This window comes from Bubalus bubalis, chromosome 11 (assembly GCF_019923935.1).
Source record: "Bubalus bubalis isolate 160015118507 breed Murrah chromosome 11, NDDB_SH_1, whole genome shotgun sequence".
In the NCBI taxonomy this organism is placed as follows: domain Eukaryota; kingdom Metazoa; phylum Chordata; class Mammalia; order Artiodactyla; family Bovidae; genus Bubalus; species Bubalus bubalis.
In genome coordinates this window covers 22,390,957-22,417,659 of record NC_059167.1, presented here as the reverse complement: position 1 = coordinate 22,417,659, position 26,703 = coordinate 22,390,957, and the positions used below count along the sequence as shown (strand labels likewise).

The 26,703-nt window shown below is 43.0% G+C and overlaps 1 protein-coding gene across 2 annotated transcripts in view; it reads right to left on the bottom strand.

Annotated features, from left to right (window-relative positions):
• The window catches only part of DCAF5 (DDB1 and CUL4 associated factor 5), a 94,415-nt gene extending 74,390 nt beyond the window's left edge, over nt 1-20,025 (bottom strand). Inside the window, exon 1 of one of the 2 annotated variants that reach the window (XM_006056162.4) lies at nt 19,896-20,025. Coding sequence is in view for 1 of the 2 variants with exons in the window: in XM_006056160.4 (XP_006056222.1) it covers nt 19,717-19,930 (214 nt within the window). In the remaining variant the exon portion in view is untranslated. Of the gene's footprint in view, nt 1-19,716 lie in introns of both variants that reach the window. The other variant, XM_006056160.4, reaches the window with a different exon arrangement.
• Between the last annotated feature and the right edge of the window lie 6,678 nt (nt 20,026-26,703).

The following is a 26,703-nucleotide window of genomic DNA, read 5'->3' as shown; positions in this document are numbered from 1 at the left end:
TCAATACCGAAATCAGACTGATAATATTCTTTGCAGCCAAAGATGGAGAAGCCCTATACAGTCAGCAAAAACAAGAGAGGGAGCTGACTGTGTCTCAGATCATGAACTCCTTATTGCCAAATTCGGTCTTAAATTGAAAAAGTAGGGAAAACCACTAGACCATTCAGGTATGACCTAAATCAAATCCATTAAGATTATACAGTAGAAGTGACAAATAGATTCAAGGGATTGTATCTGATAGAGTGCCTGAAGAACTATGGATGGAGGTTGGTGACACTGTACAGGAGACAGGGATCAAGACCATCCCCAAGAAAAAGAAACGCAAAAAGCCAAACTGGCTGTCTGAGGAGGCCTTACAAATAGCTGTGAAAAGAAGACAAGGGAAAAGCAAAGAAAAAAAGGAAAGATAGACTCATTTGAATGCAGAGTTCCAAAGAATAGCAACAAGAGGTAAGAAAGTCTTCCTCAGTGATCAGTGCAAAGAAATAGAGGAAAACAATAGAATGGGAAAGACTACAGATCTCTTCAAGAAGATTAGAGCTACAGAGGGAACATTTCATGCAAAGATGGGCACAATAAAGGACAGAAATGGTATGGACCCAACAGAAGCAGAAGATATTAAGAAGAGGTAGCAAGAATACACAGAAGAACTATACAAAAAAGATCTTCACGAACCAGATGATCACTCATCTAGAGTCAGACATCCTAGAATTTGAAGTCAAGCAGGCCTTAGGAACCATCACTACAAACAAAGCTAGTGGAGGTGATGGAATTTCAGTTGAACTATTTCAAATCCTAAAAGATGATGCTGTGAAAGTACTGATATGCCAGCAAATTTGGAAAACTCAGCAGTGGCCACAGGACTAGAAAAGGTCACTTTTCATTCCAATCCCAAAGAAAGGCAATGCCAAAGAATGCTCAAACTACAGCACAATTGCACTCATCTCACACACTACTAAAGTAATGCTCAAAATTCTCCAAGCCAGGCTTCAACAGTATGTGAACTGTGAACTACCTGATGTTCAAGCTGGTTTTAGAAAAGGCAGAGGAACCAGAGATCAAATTGCCAACATCCGCCGGATCATGGAAAAAGCAAGAGAGTTCCAGAAAAACATCTATTTCTGCTTTATTGACTATGCCAAAGCCTTTGACTGTGTGGATCACAATAAACTGTGGAAAATTCTGAAAGAGATGGGAATACCAGACCACCTGATCTGTCTCTTGAGAAACTTCTATGCAGGTCAGGAAGCAACAGTGAGAGAGTCAGTTCCTAGGCAAGTTGATAGGGAGTCTAGGGGTCCCCAAGAAGAGAGGGGTCTGGAATTCTCAAGGAGGAAGAAAGGACAAACTTTTTTGTCTTTCTCTACATTCCTTAGGATTATATAACAATAATGTATCCTGCCTAAGGACAGTCTTTGGATTCAACCTTTTGTTAACTTACAATGTTAATTATGGGAGTGGGTCTGATGAGGTCTTTGCAACCTCCAGACATTCTTTGGATTATATAACCTCATTGTTAACACTAGCAAGCGGGTACTCTTTCTGCCCCCTTCTGATGCCTATGTCAGAAGCTTTCTCTATCTCCTTTATACTTTAATAAAACTTTATTACACAAAAGCTCTGAGCGATCAAGCCTCGTCTCTGGCCCCGGAGTGAATTCTTCTCCTCCGGGGGCCAAGAATCCCGGTGTCTTCGCGTGATTCAACAACAACCTTTCAACAGTTAGAACTGGACATGGAACAACAGACTGGTTCCAAATAGGAAAAGGAGTACGTCAAGGCTGTATATTGTCACCGTGCTTATTTAACTTATATGCAGAGTACATCGTGAGAAATGCTGGACTGGAAGAAACACAAGCTGAAATCAAGATTGCAGGGAGAAATATCAATAACCTCAGATATGCAGATGACACCACCCTTACGGCAGAAAGTGAAGAGGAACTCAAAAGCCTCTTGATGAAAGTGAAAGAGGAGAGTGAAAAAGTTGGCTTAAAGCTCAACATTCAGAAAACGAAGATCATGGCATCCGGTCCCATCACTTCATGGGAAATAGATGGGGAAACAGTGGAAACAGTGTCAGACTTTCTTTTTCTGGGCTCCAAAATCACTGCAGATGGTGACTGCAGCCATGAAATTAAAAGATGCTTACTCCTTGGAAGGAAAGTTATGACCAGCCTAGATGGCATATTCAAAAGCAGAGACATTACTTTGCCAACAAAGTTTCGTCTATTCAAGGCTATGGTTTTTCCTGTGGTCATGTATGGATGTGAGAGTTGGACTGTGAAGAAGGCTGAGTGCCGAAGAATTGATGCTTTTGAACTGTGGTGTTGGAGAAGACTCTTGAGAGTCCCTTGGACTGCAAGGAGATCCAACCAGTCCATTCTGAAGGAGATCAGCCCTGGGATTTCTTTGGAAGGAATGATGTTAAAGCTGAAACTCCAGTACTTTGGCCACCTCGTGCAAAGAGTTGACTCACTGGAAAAGACTCTGATGCTGGGAGGGATTGGGGGCAGGAGGAGAAGGGGACGACAGAGGATGAGATGGCTGGATGGCATCACTGACTCGATGGACGTGAGTATGGGTGAACTCCGGGAGTTGGTGATGGACAGGGAGGCCTGGCGTGCTGGGATTCACAGGGTCGCAAAGAGTCGAACACGACTGAGCGACTGATCTAATCTGAAAATCACTGCAGATGGTGACTGCAGCCATGATATTAAAAGACGTTTACTCCTTGGAAGGAAAGTTACGACCAACCTAGATAGCATATTAAAAAGCAGAGATGATACTTTGCCAACAAAGTCCGTCTAGTCAAAGCTATGGTTTTTTCAGTAGTCATGTATGGATGTGAGAGTTGGACTATAAAGAAAGCTGAGTGCCGAAGAACTGATGCTTTTGAACTGTGGTGTTGGAGAAGACTCTTGAGAGTCCCTTGGACTGCAAGGAGATCCAACCAGTCCATCCTAAAGGAAATCAGTTCTGAATATTCGTTGGAAGGACTGATGCTGAAGCTGAAACCCCAATACTTTGGCCACCAGATGTTAAGAACTGACTGGATCACTGGAAAAGACCCTGATGCTGGGAAAGATTGAAGGTGGGAGGAGAAGGGGATGACAGAGGATGAGATGGTTGGATGGCATCACCGACTCAATGGACATGAGTTTGAGTCAACTCCGGGAGTTTACTCAGGGTTTACTCAATTTACAGGGAGGCCTGGAGTGCTGCAGTCCATGGGGTCGCAAAGAGTCAGACATGATTGAGCGACTGAACTAAACTGAACTGAACTGAAATTAGGGAGAAAAAAATCAAATGGCAAGTGCAGGCAGGGGTGGAGAGAGAAGGTGGTATCACATGAATTTGACTCTTCACTACAAAGAAGTAGCCACAGGACTAATACTTCTGCTATTACTCTGCTCTTATCTAGTATCTTTATCCTGAAAACAATTCCACTCATCTACCGATTATCTCATTTTTCCACATATCCGATTAAGTAAGTAAGGCAGAAAAATTATCCCCATTTTAAGGATGTGAAGAGTAAGGCAATGGTTTGCCTCAATGAAGGAAGCCTCGACTCCTAGTTTGAAACACTTTACACTAAAGGAGAAGCAGAAATTAAAGTTGCAGCAACACCCTAAAGAGACAACTAGAACACTGGGAAATAAAATGGTTTCTCTAAAATCAGATGACTAACAGCAGTGGTGTTTAATAGAATTAGGGTCTTTAAATCCTAAGCCAGCACATCAATCCCTAGAAAATGTCTCTACTTCCTAAACAGAAATAGAGGGGAAAAAATCCATATCAGAATCACAGAATAGAGTCCGAAGACACCTAACAGATCATCTTCTCCAATTTCCCCATTCTGCCAACGAAGAAACTAAGGCACAAAGAGGTAAACTCCCCTGTCGCAAAATACACACCACCAGTTAGAGGCAAAGTGGGATTCAAATCCAAGATGTCTGAGCCCAAAGCCCCTGTTTCTCCTAAAGTGTAGTAAGCAGAGGCCACTGGATGATTTCAGACAGTAGAGAAATGACTTTAATAATTATGTATTTTAACGTGTGTTAGGGGGAAAAAACCTAGCATATTAAACCCATGATTTCACAGACATTATAGTAATATAAAGTTTCCTTTCAAATACTGTTTTAAGGAGTCAAATTAGAAAAAATGCTAAATAGCAAGGTGATATATGAAAAAAAAATTAAGAGAAAACATAAAACAGCAGAGGTGACCTAATTTCAATTTAATTTTTTTAAATATACACATATAAAGACTAAATAAAGTATGTCCCATATGTCCAAAATGGTCATCCTGAGTAAGTGTGATCTTTCTTTAAATATCTATTTTACAAATTTCCCATAATTAATATATGACATTTAAAAAACATGAATAAGTGGGAAGTCTGTCTTATAAGTGCCATAATCTGATAAATTATATGACTCAACAGGAAATTCTCAATAGTAAAGTATGGGAGTAGTGAAATGTCAAAGGGCAAAAGCTCCTCAAATAGAGCTGTTGAGTGCTCAGTCGCTCAGCTGTGTCTGATTCTTTGTGACCCCATGAACTGTAGCCCGCCAGTGGAATTTTCCAAGCAAAAATACTGGAGTGGGTTGCCATTTCCTACTCCAGGGACTCTTCCCTACCCAAGGATGGAACCTGGGAATCCTGTGTCTCCCGCATTGGTAGGAGGATTCTTTACCACTACAGCCACCTGGGAAGCCCCAAATAGAGCTAGGGCAATACTAAAAACAGATTCTCTGGACCTCAACAACAGTCAGAATTTACAGGGAATTTATGAGAGTGGACGATACATTCATTTTGAGGTATTCCCAGACCACAGACTGTCCTCATGTCCTGTCTCATTTCTGCCATAGAGAACTAACCTGGACAATATGCTTTCCCGATTAAAGCATAGATGCTCTTCATTCATTCTGCAAAGTTTCTTATTTTTACTTTTTTCTGTGTTTAAGAAAACTGCCTGCCTAACTTTTGCAGAATTCCTTGCATAAGCAAGGAACAACACAATAAAGTTTTCTTTTACCCTTCATAGGCAATTTCTAACAATTAAACCAATGTAGGCACCAATGCTTAGTCCCTCCAGGAAGGTAAACAGAGAGGTCAACTCTAAGACTAAATCAAGTTGACGGTGGTTGCCAAGCATGCCAGTTTCAGTTGTTTCTTGCCGTATGTCTAAGGCAAAACATGCTGCAGCCACCTATGGCAGGAAGCCATAAAATATTAGTACTAGGCCATCAAACATAGTTAAAAAATCTACAAAAAAAAAAAAAAACAACCCACTAAAACTATCCTCAGAGACTCCAATTAGTTACTTGGCTTTAAGGGGTAATGCCAAATACACAACCAGAATTTAGATATAAGACTTTAATGGAACTTTAGAATGAAGAAAGTTGTATAACAAGATTTTGACAGGTATCTGGATTTGCAAAAAATTCCTCCTCCTGAGTAACGTTCTTGGAAGACTTTTTAAAATAAGGAAGTATAGGCAGGCTAAGAATTCAAACTAGAGAGTCAACCAGATTGACAGTCTGCCTCCACCCTGGAAAATCTCTACTACTCATCTGCAAAATAATGAGGCATCATCAACTTAATAAAAACAATCCCTTTCAGAGACAATAAAACTGCAGAGAGAATGTACTGGTGGAGTAAGCCACTTTGAGGAAGTCCTTTATAAATGCAGAACCTATTTTCCCTACTGAGGGACCACGTCAGAAGACCCAGATTTTAATCTTGCTTGTACTGCTTTCTAGTTGTGAGCTACTGGGCTAATCGTTTTACCTCTTTACTCCTTTATGTTCTTGCATGTAAAATTAAAGGGGTTCAGTTAGATGATCATTAGTTCTTTTCAGCAATAAAGCTGCATGATTCCACAGGGGCAGAACATCAGCAGCCTAAGATCACAAGACGGGTGAAATCAGGCCTTTAACCCAGGTCTCTTAAACCTCTTCAATGATGACATTACATGGCATCAAAGACACTCTACAGCCAACTGCCCACATACCTGAAAAACTACAATATCTGAAAACTCTTCACAGGGCCAACCTATACACTTGAAAGTCAACTTTCATTCCAAATGTACCTGGTGCTTAGACAAACTAAGCCTTTAGCATGGTTTCAATATCTATATCACATCACTTTGGGTTAAAAACACCTCAGGAAAAAAATTCCAACTCAGTGGAGAATCATTCATCAAAATGCCTTTCCCCAAAATCAACTCTGCAAAAAAACAAGCCACAGGGAGAGTTTTTTAAAAAAGAAAGGAAGGGGACTTCCCTGGTTGTCCAGAGATTAAGAATCCACCTTCCAATGCAGGGGACACAGGTTCGATCTCTGGTAGGGGAACTAAGATCCCACAGGCTGCAGGGCAACTAAGCTTGAGCACCACAACTAGAGAGAAGCCCGCACACTGCAAATCCTAAGCCCGTGCGCTCTGGAGCTTGCAAGCCACAAACAGGGAAGCCTGCAGCCGCTGCAATGAAGACCCAGCACAGCCAAATATTAAAGAAAAATAAATAAATAAAAAGAAAGAAAAAAGAATGTACAAGTGAATAGCAGGACAAGAACTATAAGAGGAAGTACATGGAAAGGCGGTGGTAACTTAGCCTCTAGAGCTAGCATTTTCTTAATGGTTTTAACATGTTTTTTGGCGGGGAGGGGGGTGGTTTCTAGGACAAGGAGAAAAATGCCTAACCAACCTCTTTGCCTCTCAAACTTATACCTTCAAAGTGGCAGCTGAAAGACCTGACATGGGGAGAATGGAGGCTTGGAGGCTTTTCCAGCAGAGGCATTCAACAGTGAATAGGAGGAGTGAAGAGACTAAGGCTTTGGTTCTACCAGAGCTCCAGACAGCTCTTATGATCATGAGTAGGTGGCCCTATGACTTATCATCCAAACCAGGACCTTTTTAGGAATGAAAGAGCACTAATCATTGTATTAGGGCTATGGGAAAACTGGGTCCCAAGTAAATCAGATATATGGTCATCTTAGGTGTTAAGGGCCCCAGCAAAGGCAGGGGTGCTTCCCCAGTGGCTCAGCGGTAAAGAATTCACCTGCAATGCAGGAGACGCGAGTTCAATCCCTGGGTCGGGAAGATCCCCTGGAGGAGGAAATGGCAACCCACTCCTGTATTCTTACCTGGAAAATCCCATGAACAGAGGAGCCTGGAGGGCTACAGTCCATGAAATTGCAAAACAGTCAGGCATGACTTAGCAACTAAACAACAACAAAGCAAAGGCAGGGGATCTACAGAGTTAGCTGATCGACCATATGACGAAACCTTACCTCACCTTATCAACCACAGGAGCCCCAGCAGAGGCAACAGGGAAGATGGAAATCAGCCTTTCAGCTAATACCATCTCTGCTCCTTGGGTACAATATAAACTTGTCAGTTACCTCTGGTGCCATTTTCTCAGTGATTCCTACGTGTCGCAGCCCTCTGGAATAAACTCCTTTATGACTGGTCCTAACAGGAAAACAGTACTCAAAGCACACAGACCTGATCTCCAATGGATATCAACTCTGTATCCCAAGAGGTACATGACAGAATCTCGGGTATGTAACACTGCAAAGTGCAAGGAGTGAGCAAGGTGACAAAGGAAGTGTGAACATGAAGGCATGGGGACAGCAGGTATCTGAAGTGACAAACCGCTGTTGTCAATTCTTCCCCTTAATCCCTGACCTATAAAAACTGACGTAAGGGCAAGTGGAATCCAAGATCAGAACCTGAAGAGTAATCCTCCTTTTTCACCCAGTCAGTGAGTAACTCCGGAAGGAACCAGAACACCTTCTTTTTTACAGAAACAGAGTGAAGCTGCTGGCGACAGGAGTTAACCTGACCTGCAAGAGCACTATGCTCCTTGTTAGTGTTAAAAGTGCCTCCAAACGACTTATGGGCAGATCTCCCATGTTGCATTGTTTAAACCTTCTTCCAAAAAGCAATTTATTCTGAAGCACATTATTTATCTCTACCCCAGGCATAGATATTTTCTTCCCATGTATAATTATAAGGAAATACACTTATTTCTGTTGGCTGGAATTCAGCCAAACATACTCAAGCAGCATACTTTCAGCAGAAATCAAACTCAAATCACAGGCTCAGTGAATACATATATATTGTTTGTACTTCTAGTGAGGTAAATGGGGAATAGGAACTAACTTGGTAACCAGAGTATTATAGCCACTCCTATTCAGACTAAAGCAGGTGAGTTTAACCCAGTATGAAGTTACTCACATGGTTTATAGAAGCAAGCATGAAACACAGTGTTAGGGAAGAAGACTTTAGAAGACTCCCAAAACCAAAATCCAGGTGAAGTAAGTTTTACTCCTGAGAGAGATCTTCAGAGGTGAGAACTGAAGCTGTGATCAGAACTGTGCCTATTATTGGCTCCAAGCCCATGATCCATCCCCTCAACCCCACCAACCCCTTTCTGTTTTCACATAAAGGGGAAAAAAAACATTTAGCACACCAGAGTGATAGCATAGGGAGATGAGAATATAGGGGAAAGGTCAAATCCTTTTAAAATGTATATAACATTCTAAAAATTTCAGAGCAGTTAGCAGCATGTCTCAGAACTCATGCAGACCCAGGCTGGAAATCCAGCTTCACCACAAACTACAGGTTTCACAAGTTACTTAACTTCTCTAAGCTTCAATTTATTGTCAAACATTTTTTTCTTTCTTCCTGTTTTTGATAGCACTGCAGTGGGATCTTAGTTCTCTGTCCAGGGATGGAACCCGCACCTCTGCAGTCGAAGTGCAGTCTTACACTGGACTACCAGATAAGTCACTGTTAAACATTTATTTTTATAAACAGTAATATCTCGAACACCAGATGAACCATTCCTACTCAATGTGGTACACGCTGGGGAGCACTATAGATTTTTGAGAGATCAGCAGGAGATATAAGATAATGAGTTAAATTTTAGGGAGCTTATATTATGTTGGCAGTGGTGAGTAACAAGTATTAAAGCTGAAAAGAACAAAAATTTGGAAAGCAGCTATTGGAATCAAATTTTCTACAAAGATTAAGGTAATATATAAGGTAGTAAAAAAACTCTTATTTCATTCCTAGAATTCTATTTCATTTTCTTTTAACGAGAGACAATGAATTCCAGTATCTATTTTTCCACTAATGCCCTGAGTGAGTGAATGAGTGTTCGTCGCTCAGTCACTCTGACTCTGTGGGACCCTATGGACTGCAGCCCACCAGGCTCCTCTGACCATGGAATTCTCTAGGCAAGAATACTGTATTGGGTAGCCATTCCCTTCTCCAGGGCATCTTCTCGATAACCCTGGTTTCTCACATTGCAGGCAAATTCTTTACCATCTGAGCCACAAGGACAGCCCACTAACGCCCTACCTGTTATCATTACAGAATCCTCATCAGTCATTTATCAGTGTCCTCTTTTGATTCTTTAGCACTTAGTTATGACAATTAATACAAAACCTTCAAATCCCCTATCTTTCTAGATCATAAGTTAACACTGGCTATTCTGCAAGTGGCAAATAAGACATACAAAGTGTTTAGCAGAGGGCCTGGCATTTCCACACACTATCTGCTAAATAAATGTTTTAAAAAGTAACTCAGAGCTATTATTGAGATTAAGGAGGCAGACATAGTGTGTTCTCTGTAAATATTTTAAATGAATAAACATAACATACCTATTTGAAATAAGTTATTTAATCAAAACATAGCAATACAATTTATCATCTAAGAGGAGCAACTAGAGTTGGACATGTGCTCAGAAATTGCTAACATTCAGCTTTCAACTGTTTCAAAGAGCTCCAGAAAAGGTCTCCTGCCTGATAAGAAGGGGCAGAAAACTATTAAAAGGTAACCTACAAGGAGCACTTGCCTAGGAGCAATGAGTCCTACTTAGTCCTCACTGCCAAAGACTAACCAAGCACTCTGGGCAAGTCACCTTTCTACTTCTCCACTCCTTCTTCCATAAAATGAAGATCTTTCCATCTCTCTGATTCCATGAGAAAGAAGGAAGAAACCAAATAGGTTTTCTAAAGTAGTATTTCCCAGTCAGTCAAGATCAACTTTTGATTTTTGCCATATCTACATAACACAGCCACTGTCATTTTTCTTTAAAAGAACTTTTAAAAATTTAGCCTCACCTTAAGCAATAAATCCATGAAAGCTATTTTATACATGTTAGTTAACTTTTCTAATCTGTATAAAATAAATGTACTATTAAAATGTAAATATTCATTCAAAGATCCCTTAAAATCAGCTTGTATACCCACACTTTGGCAAATGGTAACCTAACTATTGTAGGCTATTCATAACTTAAAAGCAAAAAATTTAAAGAACACAAATTAAGTAAAAAATAAACGTAATTTCATGTTTCCACAATAATCTAAGCATTCAGTCAGTTCAGTTCAGTCGCTCAGTCGTGTCCATCTCTTCGCAACCCCATGAATCGTAGCACGCCAGGCCTCCCTGTCTATTACCAACTCCTGGAGTTCACCCAGACCCACGTCCATTGAGTCAGTGATGCCATCCAGCATCTCATCCTCTGTCGTCCCCTTCTCCTCCTGCCCCCAATCCTTCCCAGCATCAGAGTCTTTTCCAATGAGTCAACTCTTCACATGAGGTGGCCAAAGTACTGGAGTTTCAGCTTCAGCATCATTCCCTCCAAAGAAATCCCAGGGCTGATCTCCTTCAGAATGGACTGGTTGGATCTCCTTGCAGTCCAAGGGACTCTCAAGAGTCTTCTCCAACACCACAGTTCAAAAGCATCAATTCTTCGGCGCTCAGCCTTCTTCACAGTCCAACTCTCAAATCCATACATGACCACTGGAAAAACCATAGCCTTGAATAGACGGACCTTTGTTGGCAAAGTAATGTCTCTGCTTTTGAATATGCTATCTAGGTTGGTCATAACTTTCCTTCCAAGGAGTAAGCATCTTTTAATTTCATGGCTGCAGTCACCATCTGCAGTGATTTTGGAGCCCCCCAAAATTAAGTCTGACACTGTTTCCACTGTTTCCCCATCTATTTCCCATGAAGTGATGGAACCGGATGCCCATGATCTTCGTTTTCTGAATGTTGAGCTTTAAGCCAACTTTTTCACTCTCCACTTTCATCAAGAGGCTTTTGAGTTCCTCTTCATTTTCTGCCATAAGGGTGGTGTCATCTGCATATCTGAGGTTATTGATATTTCTCCCTGCAATCGTGATTCCAGCTTGTGTTTCTTCCAGTCCAGCGTTTCTCACCATGTACTCTGCATATAAGTGAAATAAGCAGGGTGATAATATACAGCCTTGACGTACTTCTTTTCCTATTTGGAACCAGTCTGTTGTTCCATGTCCAGTTCTAACTGTTGCTTCCTGACCTGCATAGAGGTTTCTCAAGAGGCAGGTCAGGTGGTCTGGTATTCCCATCTCTTTCAGAATTTTCCACAGTTTATTGTGATCCACACAGTCAAAGGCTTTGGCATAGTCAATAAAGCAGAAATAGATGTTTTTCTGGAACTCTCTTGCTTTTTCCATGATCCGGCGGATGTTGGCAATTTGATCTCTGGTTCCTCTGCCTTTTCTAAAACCAGCTTGAACATCAGGAAGTTCACGGTTCACATATTGCTGAAGCCTGGCTTGGAGGATTTTGATCTTAACAAATCAATATTCAGTTCTTAAACTATAAGAGATAATACTTTTAATATAATGTGGGTCATCAAGAATTGAACATAAAATTGATTCCTTCCTAACCTACATAATCTTCATTTGAATTAGGATTTTGGTTCCTTTAACCTTAAAAGGCTTTAATTTCACCTTTGAGTATTTAAATTCAGACTAAAACAATAAGAAAAGCAATTACTTCTTTCTTGAAACCATGAAAAAGAAAACAAAAAGATCAAAATTAAACACTGTTTATAAGCAATGAAAGTGCTCTTCACCTTACTCAATGCATGAGAAAACAAATAAACCCACTTAACTCAGAATTCAGAAAGCAGCACTCCTGGGTCTCAAGTTTTACTGGTCAATAAAGTGTCCTTGATCTAAATGATTCCAACTACTTCACATCCAAATCTACCAGTAATCAAGGGAATGAGCACACACTTGTACCTGGCTGACACCTCTCTTCAGTGTGTGGCCAGGATACACAACTGAGGGCCACGGCTCTTCAGAACTCTTAGGGATCAAAAAATGTACTAAGTTCAGTGATGATCCTCTGAACAATAATGAACATAAAGACAATTTTTTGATGTACTTATAATGTCTAATGAGATTGGTGGCCATCAATTAAAACTCACTAGGTTATTTTAAAGCAAAGGTGACAAACCCAGGCATAATTTTAAATTTGCCAGTCTTTGATAGATAGCAATTAGTTGACTGAAAAACAAGTGGGAAAAATAATATGTGTCTATAAATATCTGTGATACCATATCCTTGTGACATGATCTCTAAAATTTATCATAGCAGTGTCCTCCAAGGCCATTTCTATAAGCCATCTTTTTTTCCCACTCAGGCTAACAGACAAGGGGATTTTTGCTATATTAAACACTAAAAACCAGAGAAAAATCAAATATCTATTAAAGTATCATAAAGCAGAAGAGAAAATTTTTAAAGGATCATGAACTGTTACAACTGAGAAGTAAAGGTTCCGCAAATGAAAGCTTAAAAGTATGATTTACACCTGATTCATCATCTCTGCACTTCCCACAGCTCCAGTCTTATAAATAGTATCTGCTCAAAAACTATTTGTTGAACTAACAGATCAAAGAATAAAATTTAACACCTTCACAGCAATGAATTATTAGTAAATAGCAAAGCCCAGAAGAAAATTCAAGAATTGATTCTCCTAATCACCACGTCAAAATGTATGTAACTACAAAAGCTTCTGTCAGAAATCTGGCCATATTTCTCCTGATTAACTAACCCCTGGACCAAGATATTCATTCTAATTAAACATGTGAGAAGTTTATTAATAAAGTCAGAATTCATTTAACTGGCTAAAGCCAAACACTTAACCTACAGGTAATATGTTCTTACAAGAGTTAATTTACAGAAAACTGATACCATAAAATGAAATATAGGGACTTCGTCAGTAGTCCAGTGGTTAAGACTGCGTGCTTCCACTGCAGGGGCCGTGGGTTTAATCCCTGGTCAGGGAAGATCTAAGATTCCTCATACCTCAAGGTGAAGACAAAAAAATTAATTTAATTAATTTAAAAATAAATAAATAAAGCTTAATTACATAAACTTAGTGGCCCAACCCACCCTCCACCCCCACAAAAGAAATACAGCTAGTGACTGGGCAACAGGAAATGATCATCAGTTAATAGGTTCCAATTAAGCATATAGTTATTATCACAGCTATTATTTGATGCTTAAAATTATGCTGTGCCAACAGTATTGGGGTTAAGCTTATTCATAAAGCGTTTCTAATAGTTCCCCTGACTGAGATCATTCTTAATTTTTCACACTGCTCTGTGCCATCTGCAATAAATGTTAGATGTTGAGGTGTCACTCTCTTAAAAGCTTTTTTGTGAGGTTCAAGTTAAACAACAACAGTAACAACAACTGCAGCAGGAGCAGCAACCAGAGCAACAGTATGGTCCAGATCCTTGTTAGAAAAACTTGACAAGTATTATTTCATTCAACACTTATCACAACCCCGTGAGATGTATCACTGTCTTTATTGTATGAACACGGAAACACAAAGGATGAGTGACTTGTCAAAGGTAACCCAGTAAGCAAGCAGTTTAGTTGATTTTCATCCCGAGGCACTCTCAATCCAGAATTCATGCTCTTAACCTCTATGTGTAACTGTGGATACTTATAATGATAAGTAAAGTCGGAGACCCACAGAAAACAGAAATAGGACTAAATAGTGAGTCCAATTATAAATATTATGACCAAATAATTAAGTGCCTCTCCCCATTCACAGCTCCTACTTAATTAACACTTTGAAATAGTGTAGTTGCTGATGGTATCTGAAAAGGTTCTGAAGGTGCTTTTTCTACATTGGGTCATAAGGGTTAAAAAAGAGATCATAATCTCTCACCATAACTCAAAACTTCACACTATGGGCTATTAATCTGCTGGTGCTACAAGTTCCAAGGCCTTAAGCACCAATTCAGGGTAAATGATATTACAGCAACTCTTATCCCAAAGAGCTGAATATTTTTGTTTACTGCTAAGTCTGTTTATACAAACCATTTATAAGATACAAGAAAGCAGAGATATATATACAGAGCTACATTCTTTTTTTTTTTTTTTGGCTTCCAGGATCTCAATTCCCAACCAGAGACTGACCCTGGCCCTGGCAGTGAAAAATGCCCAGTCGTAACCACTGGACCGCCAGGAATTCCCCCAGAGCTACATTCTGATTGGTCTTACAATCAGATCTCAGGAAGATGTTCATCTTCTTCCCCAGGAGAAAATAAAAAGACTTTGAAGTAAACATATTTCCATTCGAGGGAAAAGGAGAAACGCAAGAGAAGGCAGGGCTTCCCTGGTAGTTCAGCAGTAAAGAATATGCCTGCCAATGCAGGAGACTCGGGTTAAATCTCTGGGTTGGGAAGATTCCCTCGAGTAGGAAATGGCAACCCACTCCAGTATTCTTGCCTGGGAAACCCCATGGACAGAGAAGACTGTCAGGCTACTGTCCAAGGGTTCACAAAGAGTCAGACATGACTTTGCAACTAAACACCAACAAAGAGGAGGCAATGGAGGCAATTTAAAAAATCAGATGCAACCAAAGACTCAAAAGGTAAGCCTAGGCTATGCGCTAAATAAGTGCACTAACATAACCTCTTTGATGGTGTTAGGATCTCTCATAAGGAGCATTTCAACATACATTTGTTGTTCCTTACCTCTCTCAAAGAATCAACACCCTTAAATATTCTAAGATGAAACCTGCAAGCATCAAGCATAAGCTGTCCTTTATAGACAGTAATGTTCACTCAAACCTATGGAGTTTGCAAAGTACCTTCACATATAACATTTCACTGAATACACCTTCTTGTTAGGTAATGACAGAAATTTGATAATCCCAGTTTACTGATGAGGAATGATTAGAACTTGCCTAAATTCAAACAATTTGAGACTAGAAGAGCTTCCAACATCATGTGACACCAAATTCCAGATTTTTTCCATACCATTCTGTGCCTCATTCCACATCAAAAAGTCACAAAACTATCCTGTCTGCCCCATTTGCACATGTTCACTACCAGCACTCTAAGAACAAGTGTCAGCTAATTACGACATCATGAGTTATAAGTACAAACGGGAAAGAAAACAAACTCAGCATTTTTTCTGAGAGGCCTGGCACTCTGTTCATTATCCAAACTAAACCTGGCCTAATGTAGTTGTTACAACAGCCCTTCAGGTGGGTGCTGGTATTCCCTGCTCACATCAGGAAAGAAAAGTTTAGCAACTTGACTAAGTGAAAGTGAAGTGAAGTCGCTCAGTCGTGTCCGACTCTTGGGGACCCGTGGACTGTAGCCCACCAAGCTCCTCTGTCCATGGGATTCTCCAGGCAAGAATACTGGAGTGGGTATTCTTGACTAAGGTCACACATTAAATGACGTGTGCTGTGCTGTGCTAAATCGCTTCAGTCATGTCTGACTCTTCGAATCCGTGGATCGTAGCCCACCAGGATCCTCTTGTCCATGGAATTAGCAGTGATTTTAACCATGTGTATGTTATACCACACTGCCTTGTGTGATACCACAATAACACCCTTTATAGTAACAAACAAAAATATTTTTTAGGTTAAAGTACTTTTGTATTTTAAAATGCCCCAAAACCACCCTCCTACTTATTTATGTCCTACATTCACTTCCCAGCTGAGCACCTTTTCTCCTTCCTGGTTTTCTCTGCTTTACTCTTAATATCTTCTGGACTCACTGTGCCCTGGAAAAGGGGCTAGCTGTTAGAACAAAAAACCAATGACGTGTCCTTAACAAACAGAATTGTTTGTAAGGCCACAGGATTCATGCAAATATTTTTGCCCTACGTCTAAGTTAATTCTAACAAATAGTATGTGCCAGGGAATTCCCTAGAAGTCCAGGGGTTAGGACTCTGCGCTTTCACTCCCACAGCCCCAGTTCAATTCCTGGTCAGGGAACTAAGATCCTACAAGCCTCCCAGCATGACCAAACAAAATTTAAAAGAAAAAACAAACAACAAAAAAACCCTACCCAGATAGAGTGTGTCAGTTTACAGAAATGTGAGCCTGCCCAAACAATTAGAAAATGAAAACAGTGAACAAACTAAGGACAATCATTTTAAAAAAATTGTTTTTCTTCCAGTTTTACTGAAATATAATTGACACACAGCACTGTAAGGTGTACAGTATAATGATTTGGCTTACATATACCAAGAAATGATAATCACAGTAAGTTTACTGACTGGTCCACCAGTTCATATAGATATAAAATTAAAGAAATAGAAAAAAAAATTTTTGTTATTGGAAGGACTGATGTTGAAGCTGAAACTCCAATACTTTGGCCCCCTGATGCAAAGAGCTGACTCATTTGAAAAGACCCTGACGCAAGGAAAGATTGAGGGCAGGAGAAGGGGACGACAGAGGCTGAGATGGCTGGATGGCATCACTGACTCAATGGACATGGGTTTGGGTAGACTCCGGGAGTTGGTGATGACAGGGAGGCCTGACGTGCTGCGGTTCACGGAGTCACAAAGAGCTGGACACGACTGAGTGACTTGAACTGAATTGAAAGATTTACTCTAACTTTCATATATAACATACAATAATGTTAACAATTGCACTATACATTTCATTACTAGTACCTGTTTATCTTATAACTGGAAGGTTGTACTTTCTGACTGCCTTCACCCAATTCCTTACCCCTTGACCCGACCCCTGCCTCTGGTAACCACAAATCTGATCTCCTTTTCTATGGAACATTATATCATCATAATCATCACATTTGAGGGCTTTAACCAATCCAGACAAGATATAAGAGCTACAACAAAATGCATAGAAGTAATCTCATCTGACCTCTTACCACATTTTTGGTGAAACATTAGGAATAGATAGCATAAGCCTCAAAATACCTGGTGCTCTTCCCCTCAGGTGTTAACTGCTAAAGAACAATGATAGATGAAATGTAAATATGATACCTTAAATAGTTTTAAATTTGGGAGGATTACTGAAAGACTTTCTAGAACAAAATTTAATTAGCCTTAACAAGTGAAGGTATATTTATGACTCCCAGAGGGGGTTTCCTTATCTGAAGCAAACAGGAGGACCTTTCTGTTGTATAAGTTATATTCATAATACACAAATAAGCTAATAAGGCTTTTAACCAAAACTCTACCTACCTTCTGGGAACAACTAAGAAAAGCTAACAAAAGCTAACACTACCTGAGCTAAACTGGACGAGCAGGAAAAAGCCTACTACAAGACTCAGAAAGGGACAGGAGTATATAAAATGCAAATAGGAAGAACTGAGCTAGAGGAAGTGTGAGGGGAAGGAGGAGTAAGAGGCAAAGAAGGCTGGAACCCAGGAAGTACTGATGGAGATGGGCTACTTACGCCTAGAATCAGAAGGTTCACCAGAGCTGCCCTGTGGAAAGGGCCCTGCTCTTCTATAGACTAAAATTAAGATAAAGAAAATGAACTGGTCAAGTCTAGAGAAAATGGGGTTCATGTAAGACAAAGGGGAACATACAACACAAGGAAAACCGGTAGAGAGGAGGCAACTTTTTATCGCCTTAAAAAAAAAAGTTCTAATGAACTTTTAAATGGATGAATTGTATGGCATGTGAATTATATTTTAATAAATCTGTTATTTTTTTAAAAGCGTGTTAAATTGAGCAACGTATGACTGCATTTATCATTTAATCAACATGCTTAATTAGCTCAGTCTGTAATAGCACCTCCCCGTCCCTCCCCACCTCAAAATTCCCTCACTCTGTAGGGTACATTTACTTGGGAATATCTCCGTAGGAATAAATCAGTCTAGGAAGGAGACAGCGTATGATGAATACAGAAGTAGCAGTAGGGGAAAAAACTGTGAGCTCTTGTAACAGCTCTTCCCCCCATTCTTGCCCTGTGGGGGAAGGAAGCTTTTGTTTAGGGGTATGCCTCGAAGTGGAATATCAGATGTCTTCAGGAAATGATCTAGGGCCAAACTCTACCTAGTCAAAGAGAAAACGATACGATGTGGAGAAGTCAAGTCAGTCCTGAAGAAACCCCAGAAGGCTTATCGTTTAATGATCCCAAGTCTTATCTCTGCTACCCCAAAACTGGACGGCACGCCCCGTGCCACTTCGCGAAGAGTTACTCGCGAAGACGATGGATGCTTTGCCAGGATCCCAGAAGTTTCTGGCGAGCTGCCCACTGACGTAAATTAGAAAACCATTCAGGGACCGGGCTGGGTGAAGCGAAGCGCCACGTCCAGCGCAGGGCTCCCCCTTCCTCCCTCTAGACGTAGGAAAAGGGATGGGGTAGGGAGGGCAGAAGGCGAGCGGGAACGCCAGATCAGCCGTCTTCGCCCTCCCACCCTGGGCCGGGTTTCGGGGAGCCGCCCCCAGCGTACCCCATCCCCACTCGCCCGCCTTGGGCCCACGACCCCCCAGATGAGGGCGGCAGCGAGCGCCCCCAGGGGCCGCAGGCGCACCTCCTCCGGGGCAGCTGTCGCCACCACCCGCCCGCTCCGGCCTCCCCGGGAGCAATAGGCTATCGATTCAGCTGCCTGTCGCTAGGAGCCCCGGGAGAGCGAGGCCTACATCGCCCGGCCGGAGCCCCGGCCTCGATTTCACCACCTACCCCACACCGGAGGGGGAGCCGCGGGAGTGGGGCGGGGGGGAGGCAATCAAGCCCAGGTGGGCGGGAGGAGGCGCAGAGACCACCTGCAACGGGCAGGCGCGGGGGGAAGGGGGTGCGGGCTCGCGGCTCCCGCCAACCAGTCTCCCGGGGTCGCCCCCCTACCCCCCACCCCCACCCCCTGCCCTCACAAGTTGCGCATTCAAGTTCAGGCCGGTGTCCCTTGGCCTTCCAGAGTCCTCGGCACTCCCGAAACCAGAAGAAAAACAAGACACGGAAGAGGCCACCCCCAGGACCCGAGGAGATGGCGCTGGTGCCCCCGAGGGCGCCGAGGGGAGCGGTCCACAGGGACCCGCCCGTCACCTCCCCTCGGCTCACCCGGAGTCGCAGCCCCGACCCTGTCACCGCCCTACTCCGGCCCCCCCAAGGCCCCTTCCCAGGACGCCGGCGACAGGGGCGCGAGCTCCCCCTCCCTTCCCCCCCACCCCGGCCTCAGGCGCGCCTCGGCCTCCTCCCCCTCCAAATCGCCCAAAGGCCCCCCGCACCTTTTAAAGTACACGAAGGAAGAGTTTCCCATCAAACTTTGTCAGGCCGTAACCTCGCCCCCCCACCCCCTCGCCAACCCACACTTCCAGGGCAGTCATCAGGACAGATCACTTTACACTCGGGATAAAGCGAATTAAGGACCTGTCAACCATTTTAGGTCTTTTTTTTTTTTTTTTAATAGAAGACATCCTCTTCTTTCCCCTTCCACCCTCCCCCAGCCAGGGTTTTAATCTGACACCCACCTTCCCACCGCCGAAGAAGGGGGGGGTGGTGTGGGTTGAGGAGGGAGGGGGTACGGACGGAGGGCAGGAGGAGGGTGGCGAGAGAGAGAGAGAGAGAGAGAGAGAGCGAGAGCGGAAAGGGGAGGTTGGAAGGGGGCCCGGAGGCGCGGGGAGGGGAAGGGGGTTGATTTACCTGAGACCAGCCACTGGCCTCCATTGTTGGAGAATTCAATGGCATTGACACAGCCGAAGTGGCCGAGGAGGTCCTTCTTGTAGAGGTTTCTGCAGCCTCGCAGGCGTCTCCTCTGAAAGTCCTGAGTGAGCAGGGGGTCCCCATGCAAGCCCCGCTGGGACAAGAAGCCCACCACTGACCTCATGCTGCCCCCCAGGCCAGCTCTCCTCTTCATGCTGGAACCGCCGCCGCCGCCGCCGCCGCCGCCGCTCGCTCGCGCCGCCGCCCCTCCCTCGGCCTCACGCGCGGCCGCCACTCTCCACCACCCCCCCACCCGGCCCTCCCCCCGCGCTGCGATCCGGCTGGTTCTTTTAACCAGCCATAGCAAAAGACGGAGCGAGGTGTGCAGACACTCGGTGGCGTTCGCGGCTTCCTGACGGTCCCCTCCCTCCCCTTCCCTCCACCCCCTCCCAGACTCCTCCCTCTCCTTCTCCGCCTCCTCCAGCAGCTGATCCACAGCTGCGGCCGCGCTTCCGCGATGCGCGAGGCCCTTCCGCCGGCCGTGGGGGGCCGGGAGAACGCTGGCGGCGACGGCCCCTCCCCCGCCGCGGGCTGCGGGGCCGGAAGAACGCGGGCGGCTGGCCTTGAGACCGCGGGCGGCGGCTGGGGCTTTCGCACCGCAGCTCCTCCCCCGTGCGAGGACCCAGGTCGCTCTGGGCGGAGGCCGGGCTGCACCCCACCCGCCCCCTCCCTGAGCGGTGCACTCTGTGAAGTTGGAGGCGCGCAACAATCAAAGTGGCCGCGGGGCCGCGGACTCGCCTTCCTCCCCTGGTGGCCCACGGTCCATCACCGCCCCGAGGCCCGGCGGGTGCCGGGACGAGTGTGCTCCTCGTCCTTTTTTTTTTTTTTTTCCGGTCCAGAAAATGCAGCCCGAGGTGGCAGAGAGGTGGAGGGAGGGTTGCAGACGGAGGCTTCGGTCAGTCTCCCTCAGTTCGCCTCATGCTTGGGCCGTCCAAGTCCTGTCCAAGAGAAGGGAATCAGGATTTAGGACTGGACACTTGGGTGTAAGGTTGCTTGAAAGTGAAAGTCGCTCAGTCGTGTCCCGACTTTCTGCGACCCCATGGACTATAGAGTCCATGGAATTCTCCAGGCCAGAATACTGGAGTGGGTAGCCTTTCCCTTCTCCAGGGGATCTTTCCAACCCAGGGATTGAACCCAGGTCTCCCGCGTTGCAGGCGGATTCTTTAACAGCTGAGCCACAAGGGAAGCCCAAGGTTGCTTGGCGCCCCGCAAAGATATTTTTAACACCACCCTTCCCCCCATTCAGTTCCCTAATTTTCCCTTCCTCCAGCCATTCAGTGAAAAAGAATGAACTGGGTTCCATCGGTTAGATGATAAAAGTGGTATATGGTGGGGGTGGAAAAAAAAGAGGAGGGGGAATAAATTTTTCAGATCTGGCAAGAAAATTGCCAAAACCGAGTTGAGAAAGGTCCAGGTGAACAGAAAGGACTTCTGTTCATTAGTTCCAGGTACATCTGCAAAACACAAGACCGCGTTATTCGAAAATAATACTACATGTTATTTAAGTGGGTGTGGTAAGGTCCTCTTCAAGGTCTTGAGTGTGGAGCTCTGAGGCTGTACAGCTGTTAACTAGCAGCTTCCTACCAGGCCGGAAGCAGCTGCATTTTAGTGGCCTGGAGCCGGAGCCTCTGCAATGACCCCAGTGAGGAGAGTGTTAGTGCTTTGGAATTTTATCAGACACAAAAAAAAAAAAAAAAAATCACCTTATTCAGTGCATTGTATTAGGTTGGGACAAAAGTAATTGTGGTTTTGGACCATGAATTTTAAATCATAATTACTCTCAAACTCATCTTTATTGATCAAAATAGAGACTATTAAAATCAACACACTTTTGCTAACAAAAAATAACTTTGTTTATTCCTGTAGCATAAAAATCTGTGCTTTGGGATATGAGGAACTTTTGGAAAGCTTTTTATGCATCCTGCTGGTTGTGAAAGCGTTTTCCCTGCAAAAGGTTATTGAGATGCTTGAAGAAGTGGTAGTCAGTTGGTGAGAGGTCAGGTGAATATGGCGGATGAGGCAAAACTTCATAGCCCAATTCGTTCAGCTTTTGCAGTGTAGTTGTGTGAGGTGCGGTCAGGTGTTGTCATGGAGAAGAATAGGGCACTTTCTGTTGACTAATGCTGGCTGCGGGCGTTGCAGTTTTGGGTGCATCTCATCGATTTGCTGAACATACTTATAGATATCATGGTTTTTCCAGGATTCAGAAAGCTGTATTGTATCAGATTGGCAGCAGACCCCAAACGGTGACCATGACCTGTTGTTGTTGTTGTAAGTTTGGTTTGGGGTTGTGCTTTAGGAATCACTGAACTAAAATGGACCGGAATGGGTGAATTTAATTCAAATGACCATTATATGTATAACTGTGGGCAAGAATCCCTTAGAAGAAGTGGAGTAGCCCTCATAGTCAACAAGAGCGTCCGAAATGCAGTACTTGGGTACAGTCACAAAAATGACAGAATGATCTCTGTTCGTTTCCAAGGCAAAATATTCAGTATCACAGTAATCCAAGTCTATGCCCCAACCACTAATGCCAAAGAACCTAAACAGTTCTATGATGACCTACAAGACCTTCTAGAACTAACACCAAAAAAAGATGTCCTTTTCATCATAGGGGACTGGAATGCAAAAGAAGGAAATCAGGAGACACCTTTGGAGTAACAGGCAAGTTTGGCCTTGGAGTACAAAATGAAGCAGGGCAAAGGCTAACAGAGTTTTGCCAAGAGAATGCACTGGTCATAACAAACACCCTCTTCCAACAACATAAGAGAAGACTCTACACAGGGACATCACCAGATGGTCAATACCAAAATCAGATTGATTATATATTTGCAGCCAAAGATGGAGAAGCTCTATACAGTCAGCAAAAACAATCAGGAACTGACTGTGGCTCAGATCATGAACTCCTTATTTCCAAATTCAGACTTAAAATGAAGAAAATAGGGAAAACCACTAGACCATTCAGATATGACCTAAATCAAATCCCTTATGATTATACAGTAGAAGTGACAAATAGATTCAAAAGTTTAGATTTGATAGAGTGCCTGAAGAACTATGGAGGGAGGTTCATGACATTGTACAGGAGGCAGTGATCAAGACCAGCCTCCAGAAAAAGACGTGCAAAAAGGCAAAATGGTTGTCTGAGGAGCCCTTACAAATAGCTGAGAAAAGAGGAGAAGCGAAAAGCAAGGGAGAAAAGGAAAGATATTCCCATTTGAATGCAGAGATCCAAAAAATAGCAAATCTTTCCAATGCAAAGAAACAGTGGAAAACAATAGAATGGGAAAAACTGGAGATCTCTTCAAGAAAATTAGAGATACAGAGGGAACATTTCATGCAAAGTTGGGCACAATAAAGACAGAAATAGTATGGACCTAACAGAAGCAGAAGATATTAAGAAGAGGTGGCAAAAATACACAGAAGAACTATATAAAAAAGATCTTCATGACCCAGATAACCACAATGGAGTGATCACTCACCTAGAGTCAGACATCCTGTAATGTGAAGTCAAGTGGGCCTTAGAAAGCATTGCTACGAACAAAGCTAGTGGAGGTGATGGAATTCCAGTTGAGCTATTTCAAATCCTAAAAGATGATGCTATGAAAGTGCTGCACTCAGTATGCCATCAAATTTGGGAAACTCATCAGTGTCCACAGGACTCAAAAAGATCAGTTTTCATTCCAATCCCAAAGAAAGGCAATGCCAAAGAATGTTCAAACTACCACACGATTGCACTCATTTCGCGTACTAGCAAAGTGATGCTCAAAATTCTCCAAGAGAGGAGGCTTCAATAGTTCGTGAACTGAGAACTTCCAGCTGTTAAAGCTGGATGTAGAAAAGGCAGAGGAACCAGAGATCAAATTGCCAAAATCCGTTGAATCATAGAAAAAGCAAGAGAGTTCCAGAAAAACATCTACTTCTGCTTTATTGACTACGCCAAAGCCTGTGTGGATCACACAAACTGGAAAATTCTTAAAAAGAAGGGAATATCAGCCCACCTTACCTGCCTCCTGAGAAATCTGTATGCAGGTCAAGAGTTAGAAGCAACAGTTAGAACTGAACATGAAACAACGGACTGGTTCCATATTGGGAAAGATGTACGTCAAGGCTGTATATTGTCACCCTGCTTCTTTAACTTATGTACAGAGAACATCGTGTGAAATGCTCGGCTGGATGAAGCACAAGCTGGAATCAAGATTGCTGGGAGAAGTATCAATAACCTCAGATATGCAGATGACACCACCCTTCTGGCAGAAAGTGAAGAAGAGCTAAAGAGCCTCTTGATGAAAGTGAAAGAGGAGAGTGAAAAAGCTGGCTTAAAAATCAACATTCAAAAAACTAAGATCATGGCATCCAGTCCCATCACTTCATGGCAAATAGACAGGAAAACAATGGTATCAATGACAGACTTTATTTTCTTGGGCTCCAAAATCACTGCAGATGGTGACTGCGGCCATGAAATTAAAAGACGCTTGCTCCTTGTAAGAAAAGCTATGACCAACCGAGACAGCATATTAAAAAGCAGAGACATTACTTTACCAACAAAGTCTGTCTAGTCAAATGTATGTTTTTTCCATTAGTCATGTATGGATGTAAAAGTTGGACCATAAAGAAAGCTGTGCGCCTAAGGATTGATGCTTTTGAATTGTGGTGTTGGAGAAGACTCTTGGGAGTTCCTTGGACCGCAAGGAGATCCAACCAGTCAATCTAAAGGAAGCCAGTCCTGAATATTTTTGGAAGGACTGATGCTGAAGCTTCAATACTTTGGCCACCTGATGTGTAGAACTGACATTGGAAAAGACCCTGATTCTGGGAGAGATTGAAGTCAGGAGGAGAAGGGGACGATAGAGGATGAGATGGTTGAATGGCATCACCCAGTCGATGGACATGAGTTTGATCAAGCTCCGGGAGTTGGTGATGGACAGGGAAGCCTGGCGTGCTGCAGTCCATGGGGTCACAAAGAGTTGGACACGACTGAACAACTGAAGTGAACTTGGAGCTTCTTCTTAGTCCAATCACTGAATTGATTCTTACTGGGAGTCATATAAAATCCACTTTCATCACATGTCACAATCTGATCAAGAAATGGTTCGTTTATTGTTTCATAGAATAAGAGAAAATGATGATCATTTTGATTTGAAGTCAGCTCATGAGACTCCCATTTATCAAGCTTTTTCACCTTTCCAATTTGCTTCAAATGGTGAATGACCATGGAACAGCTGATGTTGAGTTCTTTGGCAACTTCTCATGTAGTTGTAAGAGGATCATCTTCAAAGATGCTCTCAGTTAGTTGGTCATTGTCAACTTCTGATGGCTGGCCACCGCGCTTCTCATCTTCAAGGCTCCTTTGCAAAACTTCTTGAACCACCACAGCACTGTACATTGGTTAGCAGTTCTTGGTCCAAATGTGTTGTTGGTGTTGTGAGTTGTCTCCACTGCTTTATGACCCATTTTGAACTCAAAACATCACTCAAATTCACTTTTTGTCTAACATCACTTCTGTAATATAAAATAAATATAAAATAAACAGCAAGTAGTAAGTTATTTGCTGGGAAAAATTGAGGACAAGAGGAGAAGGGGGGACAGAGGATGAGATGGTTGGATGGTATCACTGACTGAGTGGACATGAGTTTGAGCAAACTCAGGGAGATAGCGATGGACAGAAAAGCCTGGTGTACTGGAATTCATTGGGTCACAAAGAGTCTGACACAACTTAGTGACTGAACAACAACAACAACAAGTAAGTTATTAGCAAAAAAAAAAAAAAAGGCATTAAAACGATGTATAATATAACCACACTTAAGAATGTATTCGGGTATCAAATGGCAAAGTTCAACACTGCAAAACCGCAATTACTTTTGCACCAACCAAATACTTTCCCCAGAAGTTATCCGCTGTGGTTAAACAGTAATAAAACTACAATAGGCAGATGTCAGTTTTGCCCCTTTAATTTAGCAAGAATTATATCCTCTGTATCAGAGATAACACACAGGCAGTCAAGTATACCACCATGAAAGATGAGCTGAAATGAAAAATACACTCATCAACCAAAATCACAGACTTCTACTTTTCATATAAGGACAATGATAAGATTAATAATACTGATAACAAAAGTGCAAGTAAATGTTTAACTTAAAAGTCAACATTATAACAAATGTTACAAAACTTAACAGAAATTCTCCAAATTCCAAAAATTATGGTTTTAATGGAGTACCATTTTCCTAAACAGGAAAAGGTGTAATACTTTATTTTAAAACGTTCAATTCTCAGGATGCTTCATAGTGTTTATTCATTGTAATAGCACCATAAAAATTAGTAGTGATATGACAGCTTGATTGGGCTTCCCAGGTGGCCCAGAGGGTAAAGAATCTGCCTGCAATGCAGGAGAAGTGGGTTCAGTCCCCAGGTCAGATAGATCCCGTGGAGGAGGGCATGGCAACCTACTCCAGTTTTCTTGCCTGGAGGATGCCATGAGCCTGGCAGGCTTACAGTCCATAGGATCTCAAAGAGTTCAGTTCACTTCAGTCACTCAGTCGTATCCGACTCTTTGCGACCCCATGAATTGCAGCACGCCAGGCCTCCCTGTCCATCACCAACTCCCAGAGTTCACTCAAACTCACGTCCATTGAGTCGGTGATACCATCCAGCCATCTCATCCTCTGTCGTCCCCTTCTCCTCCTGCCCCCAGTCCCTCCCAGCATCAGAGTCTTTTCCAATGAGTCAACTCTTTGCATGAGGTGGCCAAAGTACTGGAGTTTCAGCTTCAGCATCATTCCTTCCAAAGAAATCCCAGGGCTGATCTCCTTCAGAATGGACTGGTTGGATCTCCTTGCAGTCCAAGGGACTCTCAAGAGTCTTCTCCAACACCACAGTTCAAAAGCATCAGTTCTTCGGTGCTCAGCTTTCTTCACAGTCCAACTCTCACAT